General features: G+C 39.2%; 1 protein-coding gene across 1 annotated transcript; it reads right to left on the bottom strand.

Moving 5' to 3' along the window:
- Positions 1 to 24,778, bottom strand: YTHDF3 (YTH N6-methyladenosine RNA binding protein F3). Its single transcript, XM_053989129.1, has 5 exons — positions 24,330 to 24,778; positions 22,284 to 22,308; positions 17,059 to 17,144; positions 14,174 to 15,766; positions 1 to 2,645 (listed from the first exon to the last, which is right to left on the bottom strand). Exons 1-5 carry the CDS (start codon positions 24,351 to 24,353, stop codon positions 2,622 to 2,624), a joined length of 1,752 nt encoding a protein of 583 aa, XP_053845104.1. The 5' UTR covers positions 24,354 to 24,778; the 3' UTR covers positions 1 to 2,621.
- Positions 24,779 to 25,777: the final 999 nt, after the last annotated feature.

Raw genomic sequence — 25,777 nt, 5'->3', positions numbered from 1 at the left:
GGCATTTCTACATTTATTTGAGATAATAAGCACCATTCCTTTTCTTTCTGGAGGAAAAGAACTTGTGCATAAGGAAGCTAAAGATTAGAAGCTTCACATGTCCATTAACTAATACAGCACTCCACAGCTGATTTTACAATGTTATATACTATTTTTACAGTACTTTATATGCACATAGAATTCCTTTTAATTTCAGCTGCACATACTAAACTCTCAGCAGTCAGCAAATCGGTCGCAACATGACTAACACCACCAGCAATCAAACTCTTCTATTTGTAGATTTGCTAACAATCCTGAAACAGTGTAAGAACTGTCACAGCTCTAAATGTGATCACCTCCTTCTCTCACAATCCTGTCTCATCTTTCCAGCTTTCAAAGCCTGCAACAGAGTGATGAACCCACTTGATGCTAAACCTGATTTAATACAAGAGCAGTGTTCATGCTATTAGAATAAAAAAGGCATAGGGTAAGGCAGGAAATATTAATAAAGCCTGCAAAAATATGAATACTGCAGTGAAAGCAAACTAGGGTTGCACATGCAATCAGTTCCTGAATGCTTGACTCCAACATTAGCTTTCTGGTAACTGGGAACTTCTGGGAATTTTTGTAAGATAATTTTGTAACAAAGAAGCATAAACATGCTGATACCTTGAGGGATCACAGACGAACTACATCCTTTGGACTCACTACATGGACCTTTGCCACTTCAGCTGATCAATGACAGCTGGAATAAATTAGCCCACAGAGGGAAATAGCTATAAAACCTGTTAGCAAGAAACAGATACACATGGAAGCAGTAATTTTTGGGCTGAAGCCAAATTTCATAGGGATTGGGCTTGAAACCTTTGTCTCCTAGTCTCCTCTTTCAATATGCACTTTGCTTATCCCTCCCTTATCCCACTTGCTATTTATGACACAACTAACATTTAAGTGACATTGCTTCTTTACTCCAAAATACAGGAGTAGCCTCCCTTTTGAGCTTCCAGATAACTGGCAGTAAAAATCAAGATTCGTATCTGCTACTCTGCAGTCTCTAACAATATGTAAAATAATGAGCAAGAAGTGAGCACTTCTTGTGTTTGCATGACTGTAAGAGTACAAAGGGCTTAAGAAGAGAGACAGCAAAAGTCAGCAAAATCATCTGTATTAAAGACAAACCTTTGCTACTTAAGCTCCGGAACTTTGACTGCCAAAATCTGTGGATGAAGGACTTGAAACACAATATAAACATCTGTGTTGGACAGTAAGACATGAAACACGTTCAAATAGTATGTGCTACTGCTATTTTAAGCTATAAGATATCTGACTTCTACATCGCTGCTCTAAAAAGGGAAAGCTATCCCTGGAGTTTGGTACAGGTTGTTCAACAATTTGTACAGTCAATACACCCTCTTAACAGTTTTTCAATATTCTCTTCCAGCAGACAGAATGTGTTGCTATACTGATTGAAACAGAAGATATACTCTTTAGGGGTTAAAAATTAGTATAGAATTGGCCCATTTCATATGTATTCTAAAACTCTTGTTGCATGGTTCTAACAAAAATCATCTTAACATGGTTATCAACATGTCAACTCCACGGACCAAAGATTTTTCTCAAAATATTTTAAACGGGGTGAAAAATACCTCGACGTTGGCACAATGAAACAAAAAAATTTGAGAAACAGAGTATATGCTTGCTAAACAAGAATTATGTTTATTTAGCTAGTGAATCACCTAGAGGAGTAAATTTTCACTTTCATGATAGCAATCTGTCAGGCTTGCAAACACCCAGAAATAGGAATTAAAGATTATTTTAAATGTAGTTATAAAGGTCATAAAAAGTCTGATTTAGACTGAGGTACATTTACTCAAAACTGAGATTCATTGAGTGGTAGCAAACAAACAGTTCCTCAGACAAATGCACTTTTTTCAGTATACATGTTACAGAAAAAAAAATAAAGAAATGTGCATTAACTGGTGGTGTCCACCAAGCTGCATATTAATATTCTCTTACACCAAACAGTTTGAAACAAGGGAAATGTCATTCTATTATAATTTCATGTTACGATTCATTTGGCTAAACTGCAGCTTAAAGTTGCCTTGCCATATTAAAAGATTACTACAATAATTTTCACATGAACATTTAGACTTGAGTTTTACTCCAGGACTAAATATGGCATGATTTGCTTTTAATCTGTTGAATAGCTAAAAACCTGACAATTAAAAAAACTACAACAAAGAAAAAATTAAGTTGAAGCAATGTGAATCTCACATCATTGAACCACTTCTAATGGTTAAATGTTAGTATTTAACAAATTCAAAGAGTTAATGAATCCTTGCATTCGTTCGGTCTCCTGTGCCTTAGCTAGGATGCATAAATACAAAAGACAGCAGATACTGGTAAAAGCTTCAGGACAGAAAGTGCTTGACGAAGGTACAGTTCTCAAGTGTGTTTGGTGAGAGAGTATAAGGGCAGATGCACTGATGAGAACCATTACAAGAAGAGTCAATTTCGTGTTAAAGTGTTCAAAGATGTCACCTTAAGCAGAAAAAAGCTTTAATAACGTCTTCTTAGACATATTAGGCATTTCCAGAGTCTACATCATTAGTGTTGTATTCTAGCAGGACATCTCCATATAGTTATTGTTTGTTTCTATTTCTCTCCTGAAAAAAAAAAAACAAAAAGAAAAAAGAACAGTCATGTTAATACACACAGATCAATATTATCTCCTTTTCTTTTATTACAGCATTTTCATTGCTTTCAATTTAGCTAAACCAGGCAACATGCTTCCAAGGAAAAAGCTTAATTTATTTCCAGGAATATGAAATCATACAATTTAAGTCAACGTCTTAAAGAAAAACACAGAAGTGTATGTCAAACTAAAAGGCAAACATGTTCCAAAAAAACTGCTATCAAAAAAAGGACTCAATGTCAGTTTTAATTCACTTACAGTATCTCTGTCAAAGCCCCATATAATAAAAAGTCCTTAAGACCAAAAGGTAAAGTAACTAGTTGGCCCAACACCTCATCCTCCATACAAATGCTCAAGTGGCAAGAAAAAAAAAATATTTTTTTAAGAAGGCCATGCATGCCTTTTTCAGAAATTACTTTCAATAACAAAGTCAGTGAAATAGGAACAGCTACAAAGAAACCTCACTTCAATGTGAGCCTGAGCCACAGTGAGGACCATATTAACTAGACAGACCTCACAGCACTATGAGATGCCACATTTGGCATTTAGAGCTAAAATACTAATGGCACTGTAACTATCAGGGACTAACAAATCTGTATTCTGTAGTACAGGTTTAACAATAAATGACACTTTGAGTGCTTTATCATCATCCTCCATTTTCTTTACTTAGTTCAACATAAACATACACTTCGGCTATGACTACATCCAGGAAAAAAATAAAAACTATTAACAAAGTACATATTGTTGCCTTCATAAGATATCTTCTAGCCTGTAAAATGACACCAGTCAGTGTAAAAAACGAAGACCTTATCTTTCAATAGCATTTTCCATAACACCTTTCTTTATATGTACAACTGAGCACATTAAGGAAATATACAAATACCTGCATGGAAGAGAGGTAGGTTCCCATTCCCATTAAAAGAGAATAAAAAGTATAAAATACCTCTCCATATTTTTATTAATATTGCATATTATAAATGGAACAATAACATAGCAGAGAAAACAAAATAACCCAGAAGGCATTTGAACAGCAATTTGAAAACCACACTGAAGCTTTATTATGCTAGAAACTATTTAAGAAAATTGCAAATGAGCGTATGAGACCACATAGATTCTTCCAAAAAGACAGTCTATTGAAAGAAGAAGGTATGTAACACTTATACAGCTTATTACTGGTGATCTAGTCCTTTCCAATGCAGATCTCCAAGTTGCTCCAAGATGAAAACCAAAACAATAAAGCCCAGTCTTGGTCACAATGAGCAGCTCATGGTCCCAGCAGCTGTGTGTCTATGACTGGATATTAGCTAGAGCAGAATTTCAGTATATTTAAAGTGAAAGCAATACTTGCACTATTCAGCTAGAAAATTATTTTTTCTAGTTTAAAAATACATAATTAGTATTTTCATAGTAAGATACTGCTTTTTAAGATTGATAGTATCAGTCATTAACACAAGCTGATAACAATGCACTCTTGGCTGAAAACAGATGATGACTGGCCTCATGCCTCACTATGCATGTAAGGCATGCAAAAATAGCCTGCTAAGGCACATCTCAGATTATTCCTCTAATATTAGCAGACTTCAGTAGCAAGAACTACACAAAGTGTTGAAAAACACTCCTGCGGTAGGAGCCTACGAAACTGCAATGTTCAAATATATAGCAATTTTAAATACAACCTGTATACAACTAAAATCATCAGTTCCTATTCATTTGCAAGTATTACATATATAAGCACTGATTCAGGCCGTCTAGAAAGACACTCTGCATTTCAAACTGCTGTACTATAAAACTGACCAACATTATGCTTTGTGAAGCTCCCAACTCAAAATGTATTTAAGTTCCTAAAAATTCAAAGTAGGAAAGGAATGATACCCTGACTACCTTCTTCCACTTGATGAAACAAAGGAGGTATTGCAAATTTTACATCCGCTTTGAATTCTACAGAGGAAAAAAGCCTTCATAACATCAGCACATCTTTCCTGTAGTCTCAAAATTACATATTACTACATTTATATTTAAATACTTTAAGCAGACATATAAGTATGACATTTTTCAATGCAAGTGAACAGTACATTCTTCAAATACTGGTATCAGTGACATTTGGCACTCTGTACTGCAAAACGGGGAGAAAGAAGACTTGATTTACTCAAAACACAGGCAGTGATATTCAACTCAAAACCAAACTCCTCCCCAACTCCAAGTCAGATCACACTCCTGGACCACTGTCTTTTCCTATTTCAAAAAGTAGCTTTCCTGAGGATTTTGGGTGTTTTGATTTTTGAGTTTGTTGGTTGTTTGGGGTTTTTTTTTGTGGTTATAGACAAACTATCAGAAGAATTTACCTCCAGAAGGTTTCCAGCACCAGAGTAGAAGTTTCCAGCATAACCAGTTCTCTTTTAACCAATTAATTTAATTTCTTATATTCAGATAAGCAAAACTTTGGTCACATCTCTTGCAATGCTCTTGGATGAAAACTTTCTCCTGTATATTTAAGTTCCCCACCAAAGGTCAACTCACCATGGTCAGATTACCCAGCTCTAGGGGGAGTTTATGAACAGGACATGGAAATTAAGTACCATTCAAATCAGGACGATATGGGAACATATTGTTGGGTTAAAGGTACTGTCAGCTGCAGACCATATGCCAAGCACATTTCACACATGCAAATAACTTTCTGCACAAACCAAGTAATGGTGAATCTAAAAACTGCTTCGGCCTTAGAAATGTGCATCAATCTAGTACAAATAAAACTATGAAATTAGCTTGGTCTGAACTGCAAAGCTGAGTTACTTCCAAATTTTAGCTGCCTGAATTCAGAGCATTAATTGAATGATCCCGTGCTGAGAAGTAGCTGCAATATAATTTATCCTCCAATATAATGAAATCTCTGTGCTAACAAAATTTCAAAATTCAAAGCAACAAAAACATTTCCTGATCTGATTTGAAAGAAGCTACTGAGATGCACACAACCCTGACTTTGGGATTTCTTTGCCACAAAGAAGGTAAATGAAAGTAGTCTACATGTAAATGCAAATGTAGCCTAACAAGAACAAGAAGCTACTACAGTCTTTGGCTGTATTTTTTTCCCAAGGTCCCACAAACTGAAGCTCAAGGTCAGGAAAGGCAGATCTGAAAGAATGACTTTGGCTGAATTTTACAGTAGTTGCAAATGCAAGCATTTCAAGGTGTCCATTTGGAAGCTATCCAGGGTTGCAAACTTACACAGGCCAATTGCAGAGTTCCCACACACCCTCCAGCACTATCAGCTATAATTGAAAAAAAAAAAAAGAAGTAGAATTTTGCCAAACCTCTGCCTCTTACGGCAATGTTTAAAGTGTTCATGCCTGGAGCTGTCTACTCTGCCCCTCTCCCAAGAGGGAGCATTCTAACAACAGCTTCAGAAGCTGCTTTACTGCAAACTGTGATCTAATCTTCAACTTAGAAGCCCGGCTCATCTGCAATGTAAGCTAACATGTCAGACTGCATTCTGTGAAGTGAGGCACAGGCACTCATCTGCTCTGCCAACTGTGCTGCGTGGGCAGAAACACCTGGCAGAGGCAGAGCAGGCAGCTGTAGAGGTGGTGAAAAGAAGCCACAGCAAAGCTCATGAAATCTTATTTACTAATGGCATCAGCCATAATCTGCAATTTATTTCGCTCCAGTGTACCATTAAAGCTAGGACAGCATAAGCATTGGCCTTAGTGCTTGAGACCCACAATGAAAAACAGACAACTAGAAAAATGAAAAATTCCAGAAAATGTTTCCTCCGTTTATATGACTGGCTGTTAACGTAAATTAGATTACTGAAACTTTAAAGTTGTGTAAAATATTGGTCCTTTTTAACTTCTCACTCTTGAACTCCCAATTAAGAGGGCACATCTCAACACAGAAACTACCTCAGAAACAGATAAATATATTTAAATAGATTTCTCCGAGATGCACTTCTGGGAAGAAGGGAGAGAAGGAATAGATGAGAAAGGTCTCTAGAAGTCTTAAATGAACCTACAAATTTTTCCTGTGCAGATGCCATTCCCTCCCTAAACACTAATTTTCTTCTATTCCTTGACCCACCATGAAAACCACAAGGCACAAATTAAAAATCAAAGTTAACACACAAAGTCAAATAAGGTTTTACAACTTCAGAATAGCTCCTTCTCCCAGTAAGCTTTGAGAATTAATACTCATCTGAGACCCTGTTGCTGCAGATCAGCTGAACTACAGATAGTATATAAAGGTTCTCAAGCACATAAATATTAAGAAACTGCAAAAGCCAGAAGACCTAGACTTCTAATTTATTTTTTCTTCCTACTAGTTTTGATGGCATTTTACTTCGTCACTGAAACATACTTGTAAGCATATTTTCCTATTATAGGAAAAAAATGTGTAAAAATTACCGTAAAATGGCAAATAAATTTAAATTTTATCAAACTCATGCACTATTAGTAGAACATGAACAGATTATTATTTTATTATGGTAATGATAAAGGCAGTAAGAAGTTAATCCCCATCTGAAATTCCACACTGTACAACCATTCAAAAGGCAGAGGTGGAGAAAGAAGCCCAACTACTTGAAGACACTAAATGGTAACACACAACAAGGAAAGGCTCTGCAGAAACCAAGCTTTCCATGAGCCAGAAAAGCCCTTCCAGTCTTGTCTTCCCAGGCAGGTACTTTCAGTGACAGATCAGCCAATTCTAACTACAAGTAGCAAATGTTTTGCTTCAGTGCCGTACATCATTATACACTGAAATATCAGACTTTAATTATCTACAAGACAGCCATTTCAGCAAATGATCAAAAGACAAAAACATGCCTCCAGATCCTCACTATTATTTGTTAACAATGCTCAGAGTATAACATTGGTTTTTGAAGACTGACAAGTGACAGCTTCTTACCAAATCTATATAAATTGCATTTAGTGATGACTTCTGTCCCAGCAAGAGAAGCAGAAAGATGACTCTGACACCTGGGTTAGCTGTTCTCAGATGCCCATGGGCAACAAGAACACATTATTTAATTGCTCTGCTAAGGAATTTATGGTAGCCTTGGAAGGGAAATAACATTCGCTGCAGGGCTTACAAAATGCACTGAGGAAGAATTTCTCAGGCAGTTTTTCTTTAAGCCTCACTACTCATACTCTTTGAATAGGTGTAACTCAAATTCAAACCTACCATGAGGAAAAATGAACTTACTTTATCTTGGTTTCCTATTTATATGAAATTGCAGTGAACTTGGAAATTTACTGACTACAACAGAGCAAAACAACAATCATTCATCAATATTAACTACACTACCAAACCTCTGAAAAATTCACAAAGAACTGGGCTCGAAAAACCTATCATCTGCTACGTTTTGTAATGTTTCATTTCATCTAGATGAATATGAATATGAAGTTTTAAGCAAGTTGGTTTTGATATAAAACAAAAAATCTTAGTTCAATCGAATCTACAGGAACAGCTTCAACAGACATGCAAGATTTCTATGTTTTAAAGTCCCATTTTTTTCCAGCAAACCACTTCCAGGAATCTCCAATGAGTTTCTGCTAGCTAGCCCATCTGCAGTATGAATCAATGAAGCAAGGCTGTGAAGAGTCAGATGGGCTGGGACTTCTTTGCAATATGCAGGCATATTTCTTCCCTGCAAACTGCAGGAAAAGCATCACTGTTCTAGACAATTTATTGTTAATAGAGCATTGAAATCTGAGTAGATGTAGCAGGAAGCAGAAGGCTGCCTCATGAATTTTTACAACTATCAGTGTATACTTAAGATTCTGCTTCTGCTCTGGAACAAGAGATAGGATTTCTCCTTTGCTTTAAAAATCACAACTTAAAAGACATAGCATTTAGAAAAGGTACATCTGTCACAGATCCAGCTCAATTCAAGTTTGAAGTCTTGTCTTAGGTAGCTGCCTTGATATTTAAGAACATAAAGTATTAGATTCCAAAAAAGTGACTGGCCCCTTAGGCTTTGAAGTAAACCATTTGGTTGATATTCCTAGCTTTTCCAACAGGGGTCCCTATTTTACAGGAGAAACTGGTCTTTCCACTCCGAGAGCAAGAGAAGTTGAATCCACCCTGTAAAAAGGACTTTGTAGGCTTGATTTTCAGGTAGGGATTTCCAACAAACTAACAAACACATGACAAGATCTGTTCAAGTGTTGCTATGAACTAAGACTGCCTGTGAGTTTAATTACTTTCCACCTCTTTTATTCAACAGTCCAATATTGCACTTTCCCTCTTGCATCATCATTAGAGAAACACAGGCAATATCAGCGCTCAAACTCTTACATCTCTCACTTCTCTCACTCTTTAAGAGATCACAGCATAACATCTATACCCATCCTCTAATGAATTCTAAACTATACCTTGGAACAGAAACAATTGTCTCTACCAAATGCACAGAAAACAGGCACATTTGAAATCCCTGTGTCTGTAACCTAAGAACATGAAGGTCATTTTTAAGTTTTTCCAAAAGACTAAAGATGCAAAAGCAAATGAAGACACAGGAAATAAGCACACCATCATGGCAAGGAAATTCTGGAGCAGAATGCTCAAAATTATTCTAGTTCCAAATAGTCTTCTCCCATGACCAGTGGTACATAGTCATCTCACAACTATCAAGGGAGGGAAAAAAAGTGTTTCCTGTTTCTACTTTCTCACTTCCAATTATGAAGATTATACTCTTGATAAATATGAGGTTCAAGGAAATTGAAAAATAATGTCCCTTGAAACTTCATCAAAAGAATACAGGAAATGAACATGTTTCTCAGAAGATATTAATTACATAACCCTCTTTTAAATAGTTTCATGTTTATTACATAAACCTCTTTCAGATGTAAATACACAAACTTTTAGAAGTTGTTTAGTACAAGTATCATTAACTGCATTAAAAATTTTTGACAATCACCTGTTTTCCTTAACTGAAAATCTGTCAATGGATCTATATCTGACTTTTACATTATAATACAGTAATTGATGGTTGGGGGTTAAAAGGAGGAATAATCAGCTACAGTTCACTCTTAATGTATGATTTCTCTCTTCAAGATATTTTTAAGAAATATCAAATCAATCACAAGGTCAGCAATGTCCTACAAAAGAAAGGAGTTACACTACATAACAGTGCAGACTGATAATGACCCAATCATCAGAGAAACAAAAGTTACATTAGTATCAGAATGAAGGGGAAAAAAATTATTCCTTTTGAGAGTCAAGAAGTTCTAGCAATGTCAGCATTCCTATTACAAGATATGTAATAAAACAGAAGAAAGCTAAAATTTTAAATACTTATTCATCTGCCATTTAAAGGCTTCCTGAAAAGTAAAAAAATGCCAAATGCAAATTTGATAAACACAAATATATACTAAATTCTTCTATCTTACTTCATGAATAAAAATCAATTACTGTTCTGGACTATTGCACTACGAAAACCATCTAAAGCACTCCACAATTACATGAAACCATAGCCCTTTTTCCCACTGTATGCTACAAAAGTAGAATTCTCCATCAAAAAGCACCAAAAGAAGTCCTAGGACAACGGGTAATAAGCCACCATCTGAAGGCAAGGAAGTCGTAATCTGCCAACAACTGCATTTTTAAATGCAGAGCCACATTTTATTTTCACCCATATACTTACTGAAGATCAGATGTAAAGCTACTACTACAGATGTTTTTCTTTATTTTCAATACCTTTTATTTTCTAAAATGTAATTATGTCATCTTAAAAGGCATATTTTCAGATTTCTGTTTCATTCATTTAGATATTACAGCTTTCTGCTGAAAGGCAATCAAACATCTTTTTAAATAATATGCATACAAGTTGCACATTTACACCACAAAGCAGCAGTTAACTAAGGACAAATGGAATTCCAGACCACTTCAATGTACGTCTGACAGAACTCATGACAAGCATCGCTCATTTCTCTGATCCTTTGGTAAAAGATCACACCACTTGTATGTTTAAAATAGGAGTCTGGAACCTGAGCTGTAAGAATAAGGGAATGATTACTGCACAACCCAGCTGTAGATACCTTACCCACACCAGGGTTACATCAAACAGTGGTGTAGACACTCTTCTTTGTCATTTTCAAGTTACCTTTATCAAAACTGGCAAAGTTACTGAAGTTTCATGTTTATCAGAGACTACTCCTTGTACTTTCAGAAGTATACTGCCATATTTTTATAAAAAAACATACTGCTAGGCCATAGGGGAAATGAATTATTGATCCCCCTGAGTTGTTAAGATTAAACTTTTACAACCAATTATTTTAAGATAAATTAGCTGTAATGATGAACAGTTATGAAGTAAATTAAATCCCTAAATCATTTGCTGTTTACAATATTTAGATTGCTGGCTGTATGAAAGTTTGTAACCACCTATGCAATAACAAAATATTAACTGAATTTCAAGGAACATGGAAGGGACTACTGCTGCCTGATGCACTTAATATTTTATTAACAGCTATAAGCATATTTTTCATGACCAAAACACTGGGAAAAAGTGATTGCCACAGCCACCAAAGAATATAAACAGGAACTTAATTTACACAGTTCTGCAGGCAGTAGAAAGTGCACATATTTAAATACAGCTCCATAAAAACTTAGCTGGCACTAGGTAATAAAGTTATTCAATTAATCATAAACCAAAGCTTACAATACTAATTGGTGCATTTACAGACATGAATCATAAGAGTTAACAATGGTATGTTTACAATTTAAAGACAGACTGCTTGTACACTGTGTGATAAAAGAAAAAACACAGATTTAAAATCAACATTCAATCATAAGAGAATGCTAAAGATAAACTCTCAGTAGATGTCATTAGTTTAATGTGAACTCCCTATATTTTAAGTCTATATTCATTTGCTGAAGGCACACCTCAAATCCATCTACAAAGAGAAAACCTCACTGCTAACCTACACAGTTCTACAGCAATTTTTGATAATTGGTTATAAAACCAATTTGTACAATGCCGTAAAAGAGCCAATGGCCACTACTGCAAGTATCTTGCCATGTGTTTTCTCTCAGTGTTGGGAAAGGTAACTATTTAATAAGAAACAAAGAGGTCAGTACTTGAGTCATACAGATACTGTAGGTTTCTCTGAAAGTATTATTCAAATAGCAATGTTACTTTATTACTCAAATACCCATCATCACAGTTATGTAGTTCAAGACCTACTAAATGCTAAACTCAGTACTTTGAATTTTAAGTTTAGCACACATAGAAACACTTCCACTAATCTACATTCCTTGTCTTCATTACATTTTGTGGCTTTTACCTACTACTGAGGGAACAAAACCACAAATAAAACAATCTTCCTGAGTTGCTAGGACATGTCTCAATTATGACTTGTTTGTGAATTTTTTTTTTCAAAAAAGGAGGTATTTTTGAAGCAAACCAGTTATTTGTGAAATATCTCAAAATTTTGAAAATTTCGAAAATGCTGGAGCGTGAAGGCTACAGAGACACATTCTAATCTTAGTCAACCTGAAACATTACAAAATTACAACAAATCACAGAATCAGAATGTCTGGAAAGGGCCCATGAGGATCATCAAAGTCCAACTCCTGGCTCTGTGTCCAAGAACAGAACCTGAGAGTACTGAAGAACAATACCTGAGAGTACTGATCAAACACTTCTTGAACTCTGTCAGGCTTGGAGCTGCGACCACTTCCCTGGGGAGCCTATTCCAGTGTTCAACCACCCTCTTTTCTTCTATCTGATCTACGTCTTCCCTGAGACAGCTTCAGGCCATTCCCTCAAAACCTGTCACTGGTCAAAGAGTGACGAAATCAGTACCTGCCTCTCCACTTTCCCTCATGAGACCACAATAAGGTCTCCCACTCAATCTCCTCCAAGCTGAACAAATAAAGTGTCCACAGGTTCTTCTCACATAGCTTCCCCTCCAGACCCTTCACCATCTTTGTGGCCCTTCTGGATGCTCTCTAACAGCTTTATGTCTTTCTTATATTGCAGCACTGAAAACTGCACACAGGAGTTGAGGTGAAGCTTCACTAGCACAGGGTAGAGTGGGACAGTCACCTCCCTTAACTGGCTGATGGTTCTGCACTTGATGAAGTGGTACCAAAGCCTGAAAAAGTCAAAGTCATTCCCTTACATTTAATACTAGTTAAGAAAGTAGTCCATCAACCCATCATCAAGATACCATGAAAGTTAATGATACTCATTTAGGACACAATCCATTTTCTTTTTAGGAAAAAAAATCCAAAAGGCATTACATACACAATTGGGATATTCATCTAGCCTCCCAACAACAGAAAACTTTCAACATAACAATTTATTGCAGAGTCGTGCAATAGAGCTACAAAATTGGTTTGGGGTATGCCTCACACTGTTCTACAGGAGATGTGACACACTTGTTGAAGGGTGGAATCTACAACAGGGGTGAAACCACCATAGTACTAGAAATCTAAGAGAAGTAAACATTTCACCTGCTTCATAGCTTCTTTATGTGTTGGCTTCAAGTGAACAAATTCTCCACTTCATATATCTCAAGGCCCTTAGCACAAACCCTAAAATTTTGGGCGTTTTTATTCAGTGAGTGGTGTGACATGATGAACAGAGATCATTAGCAACAAACCATACTGATGGCAACTCTTATTTTTTAATACCTGCATATCATCTAACTGGTAAAAACAGCTCCCGAAATGTTTTTAACCATGAGACAAAATCATACATTTACAATTACTGGCAAGTCTGGAAAGCAAGTAAATATAGGAAAAGTAAATATTGTAGCCAATGGTGAGCACAAGTGTTATGATTAGGGAGGGTACACAAGACAAAGTAAACAAGTACTATAAAACTGCTTGAATTAAGTGCTTTTCCCCTGTCTGGTTTCCTGAAATTCCTCCAAAACTAAAAATTTCTCTACAGAGTTATCACATTTTCTCTTCCTTACAGAAATGAACTACAAATTGCTTTTTTTAGGAAATACACTATCAGAAAGGTCAAAAAATTATATTGACACTATTCAAGTCATCACTGTATCACTTCTGTTTTTCACAGTTCCACAAAAGAGAAATTGAATCAAGGAGAAAACCTCCTTTTCACACTAATCATGTGGTTAACATTTAATTAAAGCAGAATTTGAAATGAAATGCTATGTTAAATAAAGTACGCATCTTCTCTAATTTCTGGTCCTTTTTGTGACATCCAGAAACTGTAAAAATCTAAGCAAGAAGAATTAAGTTATGCGTAATGGACACAATTCAGTTTTCATTTGCATTGAAGAAGTAGAACGTGTCAGATGTCTGCTTATTCAGGCCTACCTTCGTATTGTGATTAAACAGATGTCTGTACTAATAAACAAGTCACAGGAACTTAAATTTTTTCATTAAGAGCCAGTTATATCAAGTAGACACTTTGAATAAGAAATACCACTTCCTGATTTAACACTTGCAGACAGAAATTCCAGATGAATGAAAAACAAGGCTTCTGAAAACAGAAAAAAAGAGAGCTACTGTAACGCACTGATTTCTTACCCTACGCATGGCTTCCTCCTCCTCTTGACGCTTCTCATAATGTGCAAAGTCATCAAAGATTGAGGTGGTATGCTTGAAAGTAGCAATTATTTTAAGCACTTGCTTGGCTTTTTCTAGGGGTACCTCTTGAGTGTCCCTTGAATTGGTAACTGGTTTGTTGTCATTGTTTTCCAAGCGAATATGTCGCAGTTGGTTATTGGGAACGTCTTTGACAAAGATCCATTTGACATCAAACTTCCCCTTCCACTTATCCTGAGACCAGACACCAGCATATGCATTGTAGTCCACAACAGACTTCATCTCAGCCACTCCGCAAAAGTGTCCACTGCCATTCACACTGAAGAGTAAATAGAGCGGGCCTTTTCCATTCAGGGACCGGTAAGCAGCATCCAAGCGCTTATTCCCATGCTCAGTACTACACCAGATAGAGTACTTAATGGAGCGATGAATATCGTCCTCTGAATAACTTTTGATTATAAACACACGTCCATTCTTCAGATTCCAATCGAAGTCTTTGGGATTGTAGTTGTTTATGGCCTTTAGTTTCTCCAGCACTGGGTGCACTTCCACACCAGAAGGTGAGGAGCTGACGGATACAACACCTAAACCAAAGTTCTCACTACCAGCTCCATTGTTCTGGCTGAAGCCCACACCCCTATTACGAGGAGCTACCCAGCGGTTTTGCAGCTGTTGCTGCTGCAACTGGTGAGGCTGGGCCTGCTGCTGAGGTCCTTGTTGCTGTTGTGGTTGCTGTGGCTGAGGCTGCTGTTGAGGCAGTTGGCTTTGCACCAGTGGTGGTGGTTGAATTAATGGCTGAGGCTGCTGGATTATAGTCTGAGGAGGCAGTACTGGTTGAGCTGGGGGTGCTTTTACCACTGACCCTTTGTCATCCCAAGTTCCAATATTCATGTTGTGTTTTATAGGTGGTGGCGGTACAGCAGGGCCCCCAATGCCCACATTACCTTTAGGCTTGAGTTTCGGCTGAGGTTTAGCAGGTTTCCTTGCAATTGCAGCCCATGAGGTTGGTTTAGGTGCTGAACTGCTAACTGGGGGCACGCTGTTAGCTGCAATGCTTGTCATACCTGTACTGCTCAGAGCTGAACCTACAGTTTTTGTTACAGCAGCCGTCATATCTCCACCAATTTTCAGTCCAGTCATGCCTTGTTCAATGCTGCTAATCCCAGGCACCTTGCTCAGAGTATCACTGCCAAATCCAGCCTGTCCATCTGCTATGGCTCTCCCAAGAGAACTAGGTGGATAGCCATAGCTGCTGCTGTAAGCAGAGCTTTGTGTTGATTGTCCCTGAGATCCACTTGTCCCCCACGTAGAGAAGTCTGCATTCCCAGGAAAAAAATTAAATCCATGCTGCCCAAGAAATGGAGGGGTATTTCCTAATGCTCCGGGTTGACTAAATACACCATCAGGTATGTAATGGTGTTCACCATTGCTCATCTGTCCATAAGTTGTCAAATATGGCATTGGAGGGTCACCTGCAGTTGACCATGCTGCTTCACCTAAAGAGTATGGGAATCCAATGGATGGAGCATAATAGCTAGGCATATATGGGTCTGACATTGGTGGATAGCTGTTACTCTGCAAGAAAATAAAATTTTAAAAATCAGCAATATTGATAATTATGCTCAAGGGGAAAAAAAAACTGTAATACAATCCAAAACATTTTTAAGGGTTATATGAATGCATTTGTAAATTCCACCATTCCTCACAACATAAAAGATGAGTGAGGTATCTGTCGGATAAGGCCATTTCTTCAAGAGACCTTCTCAAAACATTAAAGGGCCCCCTTTTGCTCTGGAACATTATCCTCATTTTTTAGCTACTAAGCTAGGTTTAAAATGCCTCCATGCCAACAGTATAAAGAAAATTATAAGCTGCTCTAAAACAAGTCATAACTGTACCTTTATAAATCAAGAAAAATAGCTGCAACTATGACTTGAAGTTGTGGTATGCTTAGATTTTGTCATATTTCTCACTTCTAATTGAATACTCCAACAGAATATTAGAGTGAAATGGATGCAAGGATGCCTGTTTGTTTCAGGAGTAGCCACAAAAAAGAGGTAACATATCCATGCTATGGAGAACGGCCGTTAAATCAGTACTACTCCAGACAAGACTCCTGGGAAATCACACAATTTATTTCTTGAGACATTTGAAGGACTACCCCCATATGATTTCTGCTGGTTTTTTTTGTAGAAAAAATTGCACATATCATCCTCTAGCTGATGCTTCCTTAATGCTGTATTACTGGGGAAAAAAAAAAAAAAAAGAAGGCAAGCAGAAATGCTTAGTCTTTTACTAACTTGCACTCTCTCTCTCTCTCTCAAGATCACTCCAGTTTACAAACTTAACATAACTCATTAACTCTCAACTACAGAGGCAATTCACAGCTCTAGAAGTCAAGCCATTAGCTTCTTGGCAGAAGAGCTGTACCAAGGTGTAGTGATGCTAAGCTTCCATCTATTATGCCATCAGCTGTGAGCTACTTCTACCACCTTTAAAGGAAACCATATCCAAGCAGTTAATATATTCTCAGAGCCAATAAAACTGTTGTTTTGGACTGCATCCAAAATGATGATTTTGTTTTGAAAGTAAGGGTTTGGGGTTTGTTTTTTAGCTCAAGTTTCATGTAACTGCATCCTTCTGAACCTAGAGCAGAAGCTCAAGAACAAGAGACGTGAAAGCATGCTTTTTAACTGAAGCTTTTCCAGAATTTTTAAGAATACTTCATCTGATTAAGATATCATATGATAAGACAAAATATGACAAAATTATATTTCTATGTATATTCAGGCAAATCAGCCAAAAATTAAGTCTGGAAGTCAGCTAAATGTCAGTTAACTTCAAGGTACTAATCAATGTTCACTTACCTGATTTGTCTGACTACTTAGATATGGCTCAAAATCATCATCATTTACTGCATCCTTTTGATGAATCGAACCGTTTTGTACTGAAACTAAAAATAAATCTGTATTAGAATAGTTTCTAGAAAATCTATGCTGCACTTTCAATCTAGGTAACACTTCTAAATCACCTGTACATTGAAATACATATTGTAAAGTAGCATTCCAATTTAAACAAAATAGCTCATTCTACCGATCATGAGGATCAGATCTCAGGAGAGGTCTGCAAAGATGGCAGCTAGAACAGTCTACTCCTGACTATTCTTTCCTGAGATCCACAGACATGTGGATGAAGAACTGCAGGCACACCTTATTTGCACAGGTAGTAAATCCAGCATTTCCGGAAGTACCAGACCAAGTGCAAATGTGCAGACCAACCCGATCTATAGACATATTCAATAGGTTCAGGGAAAAGTTGCAACATACAGCTTTCTCCTGCCAGGAGGAAAGGCAGTTACCCACCAAGACAACCATGAAGGACACTACTATTCAGCTATTTAGTCTTGTATTTCCTACATAACTCTACTGCATTAGTGACATCTCTGAAGATCTGAGGTGACAAAGCAAGACAGAAATAAAAGCTTAAGTCCCAAAGGGTGATTACAAGCCTTTCCCAACACATATGTCACTATATGCTGGAATCTCTTCCTACCTGCTCTTCTTGGTCTCCTACTACCTTTCATTTCATCTAAGGCATTACACCTACCTGGGATTCTCCAGCTGCCCAAATTACTTGAAGAGTCTCTCTACCATCCCTCAGGCTACTATTCAAACAAAGCCACACTGCACAAATTTCTGCTAAGTTCCACTGTTTCCCATGGTGCAAAGCAGAGCAGGAACTTAAACCAGCTCTTTCAATTACACAACCTGAAGATGAAGATCTGTTCTCAAAAATAAATTTACTGGTTATCCAAATGCAACTTTTTTTTTTTTTTGTCAAATATGTTCAGTGGGGGGAAAAAAGAAAGTCTCAGGATGATCAGTAAGATGCACTGAAAAACCACGACTGCAGAAGTTACAACAAAACAGCAGATCTTCTGAAACTTAAACTGAGTTAGGAGCCAATTTTATAGCTTCCCTCTTTTAGCAAAAGCTTCTGAAAAGCATATACAGCCACATAATTAAATATTCAGCTTTGCTGAAATTAGTGTTCAAGAGTCAGGGTTTTTTTTCTTGCTTCACTGCGGGAGGGGGGTTGCCACCCAAAATTCACATTGTAAGCCAAGTGGTGCTTGAATTTTTTTTTCACATTGACTTCAACATCCCTAAAACAAAACTGCCTTCAGTGAATGAAACTAGCTGAAAGAAATGACAAAGTAATAGATATAATCACAAGGAATAATCAAAATCCTGGAAAATTTTATTAACTTCAGAGAGCAGTAAAAAAAAAAAAAGGTAAAAAATTCATAATTTAACACAGAAGGTTTTTTCAAAGCAATTATCTGGGAAGAAAGCAATCTGTGTTTTGAATACCTTCTTGAAGTTTTAAAAGAACACCCGACACTTCAGTTATTTCAAACTGTCACACTGCATTTCTATACTAGCAACAGTCAAATATGACCAGCAATGCTAAGCAAAATGCAGTTTACAAGTGGATAGAACAATATTCCTAATTAAACACCACTTTTAAATTAAACATTAGAAGTTGGGAGTTCTTTTACCCCATAAATAGAGTTTCAGGTCATGTATCATCCTGAATTTACACACAATGGTAACATATTAATGAGCTGGAATTCCTCTTTATATTTGGCTCAGTTACACACAGGATGAAGCTCAAAACATTTTGTCTATGTCACGTCCACTGCTCAGACTTAACCAAACAGAACAGACAGCACAACTCTCAAACACAATTCTATTATAATGAAAAACATGGGCAGCAGCATACAAGTTTCTTAAAAGTATGCAACCACAAGTAAAGGAATAAACAGATGTATATCAAAACTAGTATCCCATCAAAATTAATCTCCTCATACTGACAGCTAATCTTCATAAAATGTGCATCTGCTGAGCTTATTGTTCCACAGGTATCTAAAGGTCACTGAAGACAGAATTATTTTTGGTCTAACATTACAACTAACAAAATATTCTTGTAAATGTATTTTCTTTCTTATTCATTCTGTACCAAGATATTAAAGTCAGTGACACAAAATATTTCTACAGTGATGTTTTTGCTGGTGAAATATATACATTTCCCAGTGAAATAGCATCACTACAAACATGTTTCTTTAGCTTTTCATTCTAACTTTACATAATGTGTTAATAGTGAAGAATGTAGCTCGCACAGACATTTAACATGAGCAAATGAATGCCTCATTCCAAAAATCTCATGTTAAGTGTTCCAACTGAACAGGGCAGTGATGAAGAATACTAACTGAAATTAATCTACAGATACTAAAAATATCTGTATCAATATGATGCTAAAAATACCGTATGTTTCTGCAAACACTGTGAAAGCATACAGTGTAATTAGATATTGGGAAGAAGCAACTCATCAAATAGAACAATTTAAAGCTAATATTCTTTTAGCTGCTACTATCCTTGGAATAACCACTCACAAAAAATGATAGCCAAAGGTGCAAGAATAACTTTTTCATAAGTCATCACACCTTAATGTGAAGAATAAACAATAAAAGAAACATGAAATATTTCATTCTTGTTTTAAATCTAATAATTACATTTTAGCCTCCTACAAAACAAAAAATTGTTACACAAGTGTAAAAATAAGTCAGCACCTTCCTATGACAGATTTGATACACTGGCATAATAAACAAAAGGGGGGGAAAACATAAAGGAGTTCCAGGAATGCCTTTTTTCTTCACGCCCCTATAAGTCATAATTTGATGGATGTCAGTTCTGATGTTTTACGTCAACTGTACAGTAGTTGACAACTAGAACAAGTAAAGTTTTATGACAGGATGATTTACTCATTCAAGTCTCTGAAATACCAACACAAATATCTGACACAACAGAGAGACAGTACTGTTCTACATACTAGAACTTCAGTCCCACAAATTGTGGCTGAAGGAAACAGCACAGTATACCAGTTTATGATCACTTAGTTTAAAGCATCCAAGGCATTTTACTAGACAGTAAAAATCAGCTACCTACCAATATCATTTGCAGGTCTAATATTTTTCATTTCAGCATGAAATATGTATACACCCTTTTACTGCTCACTCATTCTTTCATATGTTCTACCAGACATGTGGACAGCTTCTGCCATCCTCCTTAACATTACTACTCTTATGTACAGAACCAGTTTCAGATTGGTCTGTTAACTCAGTATCACATCTTCCCTCAAAGCTCCTCTAAGCTGAAACCTATCAGGACAACTGAAAGACTATGGTCTGCTAACGTGGTCAGCATGGACTGCTGACACCAACTGAATTCAACCACTTGAAAAAGCCTCTAGCCAAAAGTCAACAACTTGTGCTACAGTGAAAATGTTAGCACAATCTCCTACACCTTTAATCTAATGCTAAGTCATAACTTAGTTTCACTAAGCAGGTATTGTACCAAATAATTTAACAGAACAGGGATTAATTGCTCTGTTTCACTATAGTTTTCACTTAGGTCATAGTCTCACCAAGAGAATCATGAGTATTCATTATTTAAAAGGATGCACTCCATAAAAAAATCCAAGTTCAGAAATGCAAAAATCTCTTCCTTACATAGCAAGCAGAGATGTGTTTTGATTCAAACATTCCACAGCAGTGACAAATTATAGAACACAAAAATATGCTAACATAAATAAGCCAAAGTAAAGCTGACTAGTGCATTTTCACACACTGCAACATACCACCCAAATACAAATGCCTAATAAGTCCAGTCCAATTCACATATATAGAGTACAGTTCAAAAGCTACCTGTGTGAGTCTCTAACAGATGGACCTAATTAACCTCACTAAAACTGAGAAACGATAATTCAAAGATTGTGAAGCCACAAACTACTTGCTACAACAAGTCTGACTTTTCTTCTCATTTAAGGGCAACGTGGAAGGTTATAACCACAAACTATTTCAAAAACATTAAGTAGTTAATAAGTGCACTCTGGGAAAAAAAAAATACGAGAGAACAAGCATTCAAGAACAACCAAACTAAGAACACCTGAGGAAGTAAACATGTTCATTTTTCTCTGAAGGCAGAGAAATTAAAAAGAACAGGCCTCCATGAGATCTGTGAACCACATGCCACCTCACAAGCAATACATGTAACAAGAAGCAGATAATCTGCACGTAGACAGAATAATAGAATAAGTATGCTGTGGATAACATTAAATGACAGCTCACAGAGAACAATTAAATTAGTTCAGATAATGAACTAAGAGGGGCAAAGAGTACCCAAGCTCAAAAAAAAAAAGTTTCTTATCTGCATAAGTATAATAAGCATATTAACAGAGGTAGCTATGTGCATGCTATTCTATAGCTCAGTTTGCTGAGCAGCTAAGAATTAAATAGGCACAAAGTGGACTGTTTAGGCGGAAAGAAATTCCAAATAGAATATTAGTGAGAAAACAAATTCCAGACAAAATATGCAAGATATAATCTGAAATGTTGTTTACAACTGACTTGCCAAGAATTTTAGAGAGAAGAATATTAAGTAGTTAGTAGTTCCTTCCTTCTGTGGGAAAGAAATCCCACTGAGTATGGTATTTAAAAACTAAGACCACGACAGAAACATGAAAAAAGCAGAAAAGCAGAAGGCCTACAAACACAGACAAAAGATCAGTTACTGGTGCTAAAATGAAGCAAGACTACAAAAATTCTGAGAATAAGGAAGGTGATGTTTTCTGCTCACAGATATGAGTAACTAGTCACATGGATGCTGTCTAGCAAACTAAGGAAGCTGCTCAGAAGATTCTTCCTGATGATTCTATTCACTACACAGAAAGGCCCAAGGTGTACTGTTAAGAAGAGATTATACAGGCATATCACAAAGGCAGCAAAAAAGAAATAACTATTTAACTGTCTGACTTCTGACATTAATCTTTTGCAAAATAACACACTGTAAACCGATGTACTGCTGTGCCACAGTAAAAATGCTGGGAAGTAATATTCTGGCACACAATTTACTGTCATCCTGCTCTGAAATAAAAGACTTCCTATAGCTACAACCTCTTGCTATGATTGTCAGACATTATCCTCCATAAAAGCAATATTACAGATTTTTACAGAAATACAAGGTCAACTTACCTTTATTTCCCTGTCCTTTAGGTCTCTGTATATAGGAAAGGGGGGGGGGGGGAGGGGGGAAGCAAAACAAGGTCAGTTAGAATCCTCTAATATCAATTTCACTGTAATTCTATTTATTTGCCAATTCTGCCCTTTTCAACTTAAAGATCACTTTAAAATATTACTAATCCATGCTCCTACAAAAATGATGTGACATTACTTAAAATAACATTATAAAATACTACAAAATCAAACGCTGATAGAATTTACTAAAAATATTGAAATCATCTAGGACTTAACAGCATGTGAAGATTAAATGGTGCTGAGAAGCTGAACAAGTGAATTTTAATTGCCCCAGGGCCTGAAAAAATACTAGCAATAAACAAAAATAACACAGAATTTAAAAAAGGTTAGTACCTTAAGATTACTGCCAATACCCAAATTTCATTATGATATGTCATCTTTTAAATTGACTGACAGGTACTGATCAGAGAATAGCATACAAATGCCTTGCTTTTTAGATATACAGAGGAATATAGAGTTGTATCATATGCTGAACTTCAAGTTGTGCATTCCTCACCTAGGAAATTAAACAGTCTGTACAAAGCTTTCACACAAGGAAATAATTCCTTAAAGAGGATTTTTATTTTTAGGATTAGTCATTACAAAACACTGTTAATCTGTCATGCACTAAGAATCAATGTAACATTACAAGTTACAGTATCCTTAATTCCTCTACAGCAAGATAAACTAATTTCAAAAAACAAATGCTAGTCCATGACAATCTAATTCACCTTCTCATATTACTTTCAACTAAGCAGGAGTGGGTCTCCAGGCTCCATCATTCTCTTAACAATTTTTAGTCCTGAAGAACTCAGTATTCAGAGGTTTGAAAGTTTAGGAGGTAACCACCTCCAAGTTACTTTCATGAGCATTTGTCTCAGTTACCATAAAACTGTTCAACACTGCTTCATCTAGAGGTGCACTGGGTAGACACTGCCCTCTCCCAATACAAGAAAAATCTCTGTAACCTGAAAAACCCCAACCACCTCATCTTTTGGGATGAATCTAATCCAGACACAAAGGCATGCAAAGGCCAACAAGAGACACAGAACTAGAAAAAGTTGGGAAGAAGCAGCCTTCATGAAAGACAGAACAATGAAAAGCTAAGAGATCACTTAGCTAGAAATAAATGCTTAAAGGAAACTGGAGAGCATGCACACAGACAAAAGAAACAGAACATTAAAGCCAAAGAGAGAAAATAAAAGGAGGGAAGAGACTGCAGGGCTAAAACTTTTGGGGAGTGGCAGAAACCCACGGACGAAGCAGAGATCAAGACAGAATAGCTTCCAGCCAGAAAGAGAGACCAGCAGAGGCAAAAAAATAACAAATTCTAAGCTCCGTGAAGGACCAAGTTTAAAAAAGTGCTGCACAGTGCAAAGAGAAAAACTGAGAACTACTGGAAGAAGCGAAGGTCGAGGGAAAAGGAGAAGTCAGAGGCCCGAAGGGAGAAAGGTGGGCGAGGGAAGCGAAAGGCAGGAAGAGAAAGGATGCGGTAGCGGGGGGCCTGGGGGAGTTTGGGGTGCGCAAGGAGAGGAGCCGACGCTACGCGCCGCGGGGAGCCCGGCTCTACGGCGCTCCCGAAGCGAAGAACCGGGAGCCCGGGGGCCTGGCCGAGCAGGGCCGGCTCCCGAGTAGGTCACACACAAAGGGGGCCGCGGGCGGGGGCCGGGCCGGCAGCGCTCGGGGCTGAGCGGCGGCGGGCGCTGCGGGCGGGCGGGGAGGCGGAGCGGCTCCGGCGCGGATCAGCGGTTATAAATAGGGGCGGCCGGGCCGGGAAGGAGGCCCGCCATCCCGGCTGCGATGGACAGCCGCTCCCCATGGCGGCGGGGAGGGAAGGACGGAGGGAAGGAAGGAGGGAAGGAGGAGGCCGCGAACCGCGCCGCCCCGGCGGCGAGGGAAGGTGCAGGTGGCCGCCCCGCCGCCGCCCTCCCCCGCCGCGGGTAACGACGGGGCTGGGAAGAGGGGAGAGCGGGCGGCCGCCCCCCCCCGCCCCGCGGGCGGTACCTGGTCGACGCTGGTGGCTGACATTCTTCACGGGGAGCCGCGATCCCCTCGCTCCGCTCCGCCTGGGCCTCGAGTGATTCCGCACGCCGGGGCCGCTCGCTCGCCTCCGCCGCCTCCTCTCCACCGCCGCCTGATTGTCGTCGCCGCCGCCGCCTGGGCTCGCTGCCGCCGCCGATCGGGTTCCCGCTGGAAGGAGCCGGCCGGCCGGACGCAGCGCCGCTTCCCCCCCCTTGCTCTGGGCTCCGCTTCCCCACAATGGCGGACGAGGCTCCGGCTCCCACTTCCGCTCCGCACCGCCCTGACCTTCCGCTCCCCCCGCCGCCGGCGTCGCCGCTGACCTTTCCCTTCCCGTCCCCGCCTCCTCCATGTCACGTGGGGCTCCAAGCCGCGCCGCGCGCGCGCGCCCTCCCGCCGCCCAGCGGCTCTCGCGGCGCGGGGGGGCGGGGCCTGCGGTGGGGGGCGTGAGTGCGCGTGCGCGCGGCGGGAGGCGGCGGGCGGAAGGAGCCGGGGCTGTTCCCGCCCCCGCCGGCCTGGGAGTGCGCGTGCGGCTCAGGAGCGCCCGGGAATGGGGCGGTGGAAAACGTGGAGGATTCTGTCCGCCCCACCGCGGACCTGCTGGGGCAGGGCGGTGTGGCGAGGGCGGCGGGCATCCGGCCGCGGGACCGTGAGGCGACCCAGCCTGGCTGCCCAGAGTGGCTGTTGCTGCCTGCGGAGGGCTCGGGCGGCCTTCTCGCGGCAGCTCCTGTCGCCCATCCTCTCCTGGGTCACGGGATCACCGAATGGGTCAGATTGGAAGGGATCACTGTGTGGCATCTGGTCCAACCTCCCTGCTCAAGCAGGGTCATCCCAGAGCACATGGCACAGGATTGTATCCAAACAGTTCTGGAATGTCTTGGAGGGGGGGCAGTCTGTTCCAGTGCATGGCCACCTACACAATAAAGAAGTTCTTCCTCATATTAAAGTGGAATTCTTGTGTATTGGTTCCTGTCCTTTGCCTCTTGTCCTGTTTCTTGGCATCACCGTGAAGAGCCTGGGTCCGTCGTCTTGACAGCCTCCCTTGAGATACTTGTATACATTGATGAGGCCCCCCCTCAGCCTTTCCTCGTGAAAGAGATGCTCCAGACCCTTGAACCAGCTCTGTAGCTCTCCACTGGGCAGGCTCCAGGAGCTCCATGCCTCTCTAGCGCTGTGGAGCCCAGAAGTGGACACAGTACTCCAGGTGCTGCTGGCACTTCCACAGCAGGTTGTCAGCGGGGTCCAGGGCGCTGCCTGGGGTCAGAGCCTGCAGCTCAGAGCCCGGGCTGTCGGCACACTCCCGGCAGGTGAGCTCACAGCGGACAACACCTGCTCATAACCCTTATCCTGCAAGCTCTCACCCCTCTGCTCTACTCCTGCCCAGGTACCTGTGCTGTAGTACAGGTTTGGTGGCAGAACACACGATGCTTCAT

The sequence above is a fragment of the Vidua macroura genome, chromosome 1 (assembly GCF_024509145.1).
Source record: "Vidua macroura isolate BioBank_ID:100142 chromosome 1, ASM2450914v1, whole genome shotgun sequence".
In the NCBI taxonomy this organism is placed as follows: domain Eukaryota; kingdom Metazoa; phylum Chordata; class Aves; order Passeriformes; family Viduidae; genus Vidua; species Vidua macroura.
Note: the sequence above shows the minus strand (reverse complement) of the source record. Positions and strands in the feature narration are given on the sequence as shown.